General features: G+C 42.3%; 1 protein-coding gene across 1 annotated transcript; it reads right to left on the bottom strand.

The window, feature by feature from the left end:
• Nucleotides 1–1,206: 1,206 nt before the first annotated feature.
• tmem196 (transmembrane protein 196) lies at nt 1,207–8,488 on the bottom strand. The gene is made up of 5 exons (XM_085395940.1): nt 7,068–8,488; nt 4,831–4,887; nt 3,091–3,226; nt 2,000–2,118; nt 1,207–1,918 (listed from the first exon to the last, which is right to left on the bottom strand). Exons 1-5 carry the CDS (start codon nt 7,230–7,232, stop codon nt 1,847–1,849), a joined length of 549 nt encoding a protein of 182 aa, XP_085252066.1. The 5' UTR covers nt 7,233–8,488; the 3' UTR covers nt 1,207–1,846.
• Nucleotides 8,489–8,961: the final 473 nt, after the last annotated feature.

The raw sequence follows: 8,961 nt of genomic DNA, 5'->3' as shown, positions 1-8,961 counted from the left end.
TACTATTGCAATAAGTGACTGATGAGGTATAACACAAAAAATAAGGACCATCATGGAAGGACAGGCACTGCATATGCACAGATAGAGGAAGTGGCTGAAATCCAGAAATCATACAAGTGGTAGACAAAGCTGGACTGAAAGACCGCAACAGCACAGAGGCACCAACAATGGCAGCACAGGAACAAGCTCTAAGTACAAGATCCATAGAGGGGGTCTACCACACCAGGTAAGACCACAGGTGCAGGCTGTATAAAGATGCCCCTGAGACAATCCAACACATAACAGCAGGATGCAAGATGCTAACAGGCATGGCACACGTGGAATGCCATAACCAAGTGGCCGACATAGGATACAGAAACATCCGTGCTGAGTATCACCTTGAAGTCCCAAGATCAAAATGGGACCCACCCCCTGGGTTGTCGAGAATGACCAAGCTAAGATCCTGTGGGACAAACTGGTGACGGCTAACCAACCAGTAGTAGTGGACAAACAGAGGAAGACGGCTGTATACCGATAGCAATTAGGAAGAAGGATCATGAGAAGCTTGAGAAGTACCACTGGCTGAGAGAGGAACTCGGAGGGTGTGGAGGGTGAAGGTAACAGTGGTCCCAGTGGTAATCGGATTACTCTGTGCAGTGACTCTCTGAACAGGGCAAGTAGCTCCAGCAGATCCCAGGAACAACACCCGAGATCTGTGTACAGAAGAGCACAGTCCTAGAAACAGCAAAGATACTGCGCAGGACCCTCAAGCTCAAGAGGACCTGAGCTTGAAGACAGCCCGCAAGGTGTGAGATGGTTGCTCTGTGTGTGTTTTTGTTTTTTTTTGTTTTTAAAAAACACCTGGATCTCGTTAATATGACTAAGTCATTTAAATACGGTTCTTCATAGTGTGCGATTTTTCAGTGTGTTATTTTAACCTTTGGATCTTACTATCACCTACAATGATGTAGTGTATTGATTAAAATGCTGTAATCTGGCTTACAAACTGAAAAGTCACTCCCATCACATTTTTACTCAAACCTCACATACTTCACAAACACAAACACACTTCCACAAACATGTGTGTTCATGTACTATAAACACACAAATTGGCAACTGTATAATTAAAAAAAGGCTAATCTGCATAAACTGTGATCATAAAACCAGATTCATCTCAACACGTATTTAACACAGCAACAGTAAAACAACATGCAAGACTGTGCAATTCTTTTATTAGTCGTACTTTAATTGAATGAACTTTATAAGAAGCATTATAAAAATATGTTTGATTTACAAGCATGGATACATACAGTACATTGTGCATCACTGTAACTTTTCTCTCAAAGCATTCCATTATCAGATGATACATACAGTTTACCAAAGGCTATCTCAAGATCTGGCTTCCATAAACCAATAACATGACAGAGAGAGAGAGAATAAGGACGATGAGACTGAAATAGCTCTTCTAAACAAGTGAATCAGTTGCATGCTTGGTTTGTGCTCATCGCTTTGATCTGACTGGATGAAATGTATCCTTCACGCTCACAAATTGGAGGATTTCACGCAGATGTCTGTCGCTTCATTTGTCATCCAAACCGCAGCTCACCATCCCGGCTTTGGTGAGATTTAAACCGAAGGTATTTGAACCCATGTTTGCATAATATTCAGAAGCACAAACGGCTCCTTCATGCTCTCCGTTTCATCAGGCAGCAGGTAAACGGGTTCCAAGGCGACAAATTTGGTTCAGTTCCTGCAGTCAGGATACAGTTAAATGCAGTCTACTACAAGCTGCATTAGCTGCGTGACAGCACGAGTTTTAGTAACTGCTTCTGTTTAAGTCTGCAAGTCACCTCCTGCTGAAACTTCCTCAAGGAGATGCCGCGGTGTGTCCATTATAGGAGATCTGAGGAATACCATTACTGGAGTTGTCCAGGACCTCCTGTTAGAGACACACAAACACAAACCTGCTTAGGAAAAAAACTTCCGACAGCAGCTAAAGATGAGTCATGCAGTTTACTACCTTCTCTGTCATCTCATGGGAATGATGTAGCGAGTGTTCCCTCTCCAAGAACATCCTTTGCTGCTCCGAGCTTGCCAGACGACAAGTCAGCCACGTGGATAAGGTACAGGTCGAGATCCCTGGATAAGACCGGAAAAGGAAATTTTACACAGAAGTGAACAGAAAAACACTCAGTCCCCAGAGGATAAAACATACTGTACTGGATGATCGTCTGATTTCTATTTTTTAGTGCTAGTATGGAAAGAGTTTCACTTATGAAGTCCTATGTCTCAGCCAAAGTCTGTATATGGACTGCATAAAAGATGGACGTAGCCTTCGGGTACAAGTAAAGCCGACGCTGCAATGCCTCGTTTGATTTCAGTTATTTAGTTATCAAGCCATCCATTTTCTTCCACTTATCCAATTCAGAGTTGTGAGTGTGTGTGTGTGTGTGTGTGTAATAATATCTATGAGAAAATTAAACTACCTCGCTCTTGATTTATGTCCTCGGTAAATTCTCTCCTAATGGGCTTATGGACTCAGTTGCTGGTTGATTACTTTTGAAATTATGGCCCCATTCAGAGACTTCTATGGCATTTAATCCCTGACAATTTCTTTAAGCCAAAATGACTTTGATGTATCGCTAACTAGCAAATATTATGTCCCTAATGTGGTTTGCATACTAAAACTGTTACATACCTACTAAAGGATCCATTTTAACACTGGCATCAACATTTAGCCACAAGCACAACCTCATGGAGCGACTAGTACGCTGGCAGACCTTCAGAAAAGAAATGAAGAGGCACTTCTTCTCTGAATAAAACTGACAAAGCTTTTTTGGGGAGGGTGGAGGAGCACTGGAGAGTTGTTGAGATAGTGTTGAGATAAAAGTGATTAGCAGTAATAAGAAATGCTTGGTATACTGTTAGTATTGACAGGTGACTAATAAAGAAATGCTTTATCTTTACCCCCACATTTAGTCCCTTTCAAATACTTGAACAGAGACTAATAACGTTCTTATCTTACGATGAAAAATAGACAAAGACATGAGTTGTTTTCAATTGCGTCACATCAGATTGTGTTACGTCTTGCGTCCTTGTTATTATCTTTACCTAGACAAGCCAGAGTCATTGCAGCCAGGTGAATTGTTTGCATCTTGTCCGGCCGTTTGTTCAGTGCCCGAACAAACTGGACGTTTAAGATCCCGGCAATGAGACCACAGATGCAGCACGCTGAAAAGAGGATCATCTGAAAGACAAGGGGGGTGAGCCGCAAAATTGAGACCTTATCAACCAATCTGTAAACCAAGTGACAAAATGCGATGAGACCGGAGATATACAAATTACTACTGAGCTTCCATCTCCATCATTCTGCTGTTTTGGAACGAGGCTGCGGCGATGAGTAATGCCTATCAGTCAAAATAAATCTCATTCGCCATTATAAAATAGGATCACTCTCAAAGCCGACTGCCTGTTCCAGGAGCGATGTGCGGCTTGTAAATATGCTTGCATCACTCACTTGCTGTATTTGTGTGTGCGTGTCTGTGTTAAAGTGTGTGTCTGATTTGTGTGTTTAATGAATCGCATTTTACAGATTACTTCTCCGGAAATTGTGATCGGGACCAGGAAAACTAAATCCCAGTTTCAGAATCTGATTTTTTCATCTTTTTATTTATTTGTTTCTGGGTAGAATCTGATGAGAAAACAGTTAGACTTCCATCACCTTCTTATCAAGATAATAAAATCCAGATGATTCATATACTTCCCACTAATTGTGAATGTGTTTGTATTCCATCTGGAGTGCAAGCCCTCTTTCACCGCTCCCTGTGCAGATGCCGTTAGTGCCTTTAACCACATGGAAAACGGCATCTCGTATTTCAGTCGTTACCCAGGGAAGTGTGGAAAGTGGCTGGCAGGGGTCCGGAGCCAAACCAACCTAATGCAATCATCACCCCACAGGCAGACATGGGGAGGGCGCTGGAGGAAGATGGAGAGAAAAATGGAGAGAGTCGCAGCGTCGACATAACGGCTGGGACAGAGTGAATGGAAGAGGCAGATGGATAGATATAGTGATGAAAAAAAGGAAAAGCATGAGTAGGAGGAGATAGACAGGGAGACAAAAGTTGGACAGGGTGAGATGGGGGGAAAGAAAGGTTGAGGGATGTCTCTGTTACAGCAGATTGCGCTGACATTGATCCATCATTAGTCTCCTCCCTGCAGGAGACAGGGAGTCAGAGAGAAACACCAGGACTGGGAGACACTGAGAGACTGTAAAAAAGACAGAAAGAGTGACAGAAAGGGAAGAGAGGTGACTGCTTGTCTCCTCTTATTTCCTCAGATGTCTCTCTCAGAGCATACTGACTGCACCTGCTGCAACACACACACACACACGCACACACACACACACACACACACACACACACACCTTTAGGTGTTCTTTCGTTGTCGAATATGCAGACTCTGTGTATGCTTTGCGTTCAGTATTCCTGATACAGATGACTTTGCATCTGACATCCACAACAGAAGACATCTGCATCATAATTCCAGCAAATACTGAATGAAAAAGGCTCCCAGGCACGTGACAGTTAGCTTGACTGAGCTCAGCATAAAAGGTAGAAACAAGAAAACAACCTGGCTCAGCTCAAAGCTAAAAAAAACAAAATCTACCTTCTACCTCTAGCAAAGGCTACAGGCCTTCTTGAACTATTTCCTGGTGTCTCTGCCTAATTCCTAGAAACTGGTACCATCCTGGAAATAGCTCAGTACAAACTGCTGAAATGTGAATCACTAACTAAACTAAAAGGAAATTACTTGGAGAAATAAACTGAGCTCATTCAGTATGTATGTACTTACAATAAGGCCAGTCCTCTTTCGAGCACACAGCACGCCGCACATCCCGCAGACCAGAAACTGGAAACAAAGAAAGACAGCAAGTAAATTAACACCTCTGTGAGTTCAAGTTAGTTTGTCATGAGAAATTTTTAGATGTTTCTTTTTTTTATGGCACCCGTCCCTGATGCAACAATGGGAAATGCTGAAAATAACAGTCATTGAAATCAGTTATCCACGTGTGGTTTTCTCCCTCTAAAAATAACATTTCCAGAAGGATGTTGGTGGAAAAAGGAGACACGTCCTCTTATTTTTTATTTCAGGATAATTTACACTGTCTGGTTATTATTATTTAATATATAAATGTTTCTAGACAGCCTCTCCGTGTTAGCCTCGCCTCTCGCCCTATGGCAGCTGGGATAAACACCAGCCCCACCCCAACCTTAGATAATTGGATAAGGAGAAGAAAATGGATGGATAAATATTTCTAAGAGCCAGGTGCACTTATTAGAGTCCCTCAAGAGCTTTCAGCTCTTTATAAAGTCTCCTACCTATGGATCAAGTTGTTGAGCTGACACACACACACACACACACACACACACACACACACACACACACACACACACACACACACACACACACACACACACACACACACACACACACACACACAAATCTTCATGTGTACTTTAGGTCATTAAATTGTTTCACTGTAAAAACATTCTTACAATTTTATAACTATACTGCCCTATTCACCTAATCAGGTAATTAGACAGTAGATAGATTAGAATATATGATTTTATCATTTTAGGGCTCTGCCTGCTTTCAAAACTGGAGATCTTTTAAATAGACAATTCTCCTGTTTCACAAAAACTCTCACGATTCAGGTTTGCTGTTCATTGCAAAGAAAACAAACCAAAACCCAAACTGCTCCACTGTTCTGAAACTTAATCCAAAGTTGCAGAAATGATAAATTATTAATCACAATGTTTCAACACAATAAGGCACCAAAGGTTGGAGAGTCAGTGTCCTCTAAAGTCACTGGTCAGTGGGTTACAATAATTTCCAGGTCCCGAAAGAAGACTGAAACTCTTGGACAGCTGGGTGGCTGACTCAGCAGACAGAGCTCAACAGCTGCGTGATTGAACTCACAGACGACCCGTTGCATAACATCTTTGCAGGAACTTCATCTACACTGCTGGAATCACGCGCACTTTAAGTGCACTCACGCCCAGATATGGAACCTATATACTGTGATATATCAGTAAATGCTTTTTTTTCCCTCTGTCTGATGCACACCCACATATTTACACTTAAGCAGTCTTTCAAAGCAGCCGTCTCACACCGATGATAATGTTATAGATGACTCTGTATGACTCATAGTGCTTCAGCTCCTGGCATTTATAGTAATTCTCAGCTATAACTGCTGACAGATAGACTATATATCCCCCGGTGGAGCGACTGTCACAGTAAAGTAGATGATTCAAGGTATGTGGCTGCTTAAGATGCCAGGAACAAACTTTTTAAATGTTCTGTGGCAAAATCGAGACAATGAGGCTCAGAGCAGCACAGAAACAGGAGCAGACACATTCAATAGACTGAGAGGATGTAGATGGGTCTAAAAGCTCCGACCCTTCCAAGCAATGAGCAGTAAATCAAGCATCAATTAATAAAGCCGATCTTTAGCTCCAGTGCGCCAGGCCAAATGGCTGTGTGTCTGCCAGGCTTTTATAGGCAAATACCATATGAAGCTGTGTCAGCAAAACCACACCAGGTATTGAAAGTTTGAAAACAACCACAAATATGAACAGAAATTCCACTTTTTCAAACAAAGAATTTCTGTAAGCAGAATGGATTTATTTGATAGGAGCTTAAATAAGACAAAAATATTTGAAGTCAATTAGTTTTTTGAGAAGTTTTAGAGGGAAAAATACAAAAATCTTTCAGATTTTTCTTTGATTTTCTGCACATTTTAAATATCAGTGTTAACCTAGGTGCTGTAATTTATGGTGTATAAATATATTAAAGTTCTAGTCTAGTCCTTTAGCCCTTATATGACCAGAATATGTTTCCCTTATTTTGATATTCTAATGCTTACAGACATGCAGCGCATGCTGTCTCTAGCAGGCTCTATAAAGAGCAAGGTAATTCCCTCGAGTTTTAACGGTCTCATCTTTCAGCACGATCCCTGGAGATACTTATCCTCTGGGAAAGTGAGACAAAGACAAAAAGTAGCGACAAGAGTTGCTCCAAGGACGTACACAGAGTCCACTCCAGACCGGAGAAGCGTCTCCCTGCTGCGGTTTATGATCGCCCCGGACCCAGCTGATGCCCACCGCTCCCAGGACGATGCTCGCCACACCCAGGCCCACCTCCACCAAGGACAGCAGGAGCAGGCTCCACAGAATCTTGCGGCTGGAGCACATCCTGCCCCGGGCATCTCTCCAGCTCCAGCAGGAGGGAGGCGCTGAGGCGGGAGTCCGCTTCTCGATGCTCCGAGGGCGGCGCTGCTCTACTGCTTCATATCCGACTGGAAGAGGCGAAAAAAGTATATCCAAGCGTAAAGAGAAGAGGAGCGAACTTACAGAAGCGGCTAACAAACTATTTAAACAAGGAGGTGGGGGAAGCGTTGGCTCTCTGGTTGGAGATTATTGTGGTAAAGGAGCGTTCGGCTGAAGTTCCTCTGTGCACAACGCACGGCGCTGTCCAGGGTACTTAAACGCCATGGCGCGCGCGCAAGCATGCACCCATATACACACACAAACAGTGCACGCGCGCACATCCAGGGCCGTTACTAGGAGTTCGTGAGTCTCAGCCTCCGCCCACAGCGATGAAGCGTAACGTTCGTTAAACGGAACCACAGACAGGAAACACCTGTCACTTAAATATAAATATAAAAGCTACACTGATATGTACGTTTTATAAATAGATAAAACAGAACAGCGATTATTTTATCAAAAACTGAAAAAACTTGTTTAGTTCTTGGTTTTTTGGGGTTTTTTTGGGTTTTTTTTGTTTTCTTCAAACATTCTGGAACTCGGTGTTTGTTCTCTTTATATATTAGTTCCAGCTTTGGGTAGTAGATTTATTTATTCTTTAGTGATATTTACAGTCTTTGATTAAGAAGGTGACAGCTCGTGACTCTGCTTTTCCAGCATGTGCATGTCTACAACCAGAAATGATTAACCATGTTTTCACACTTCTGCGCTCTTCTATTCCTGGATTTAATTCGCTTTTCTGAGAGTTTCACCTGAAGGAAGTTGCATTTAATATAGTTAACTCAATAACAGTGAATGTTAGTTTAGATCGTGAGCATCTGCTGTGATCTCTGCTCTCTATCAACTCATAAATATTTAAGCAACATGGGACATTTTGAGTGACGTAATCTGAAGCTGATGTGGAAAACAAGACTCTAGAGGCAGGTGACTCGCTGTTATTTGTGAAAATGTGACAAATTTTTTTTTAAATAATATGTACTTATCATGAAATTGAGCATGTGTTAGTTCTGCAAACTAAAAATTACAGCTTCTGGGTCAAGAAAGAACCAATCCAGTGGTGTATTAGTTGTTTCGTGTGTGCTATATTGAATTAAATAGATTGTTTAAGCTGAAGGACAGCAAAGCTTTGCAATCATGATGCTAATAATGGACGTTGGGTAGAAATTCATGTCAGAGCTGTTCTCTAAATAAAAACTTAACCACTGTAATTTATTGATTTATTTTAAGCACAGTTCACACTGTTATTGTCACGGCTGGCGGAGGGAGCCGTGTGGTGTGGAGGAAAAGGAGGACCCAAGATGCAGCAAACTGATGATACGAGTGATGTTTTATTTACAAAGGTGGTGGTGACAAAAACAGGCAACGAGGTATGAGTACTTTACAAACGGAAACCTAAACTGGGAGAAACTAAATAGCAAACCTGAGACCGTACAAAGGGGGTGCGGGACAGAGGGACGCAGAGACAGGACACCATGGAACGCAGATGAATGCAGAGATACGCAGAAATACACGGATGAGTGCAGACGACCCGACGAGGAGCACAGGCAGACACCAACTATAAATACACACACCAGGTAATGAGGAAATGGCACACAGGAGGGGACACAGCTGGAACTTAATGGGCATAACGAGACACAGACCTACAAAGTAAAACAGG

Source organism: Rhamphochromis longiceps, linkage group LG22 (genome assembly GCF_057381845.1).
Source record: "Rhamphochromis longiceps isolate RC_006_pf linkage group LG22, R_longiceps_female_GT1.1, whole genome shotgun sequence".
NCBI classification, from domain to species: Eukaryota; Metazoa; Chordata; class Actinopteri; order Cichliformes; family Cichlidae; genus Rhamphochromis; species Rhamphochromis longiceps.
Note: the sequence above shows the minus strand (reverse complement) of the source record. Positions and strands in the feature narration are given on the sequence as shown.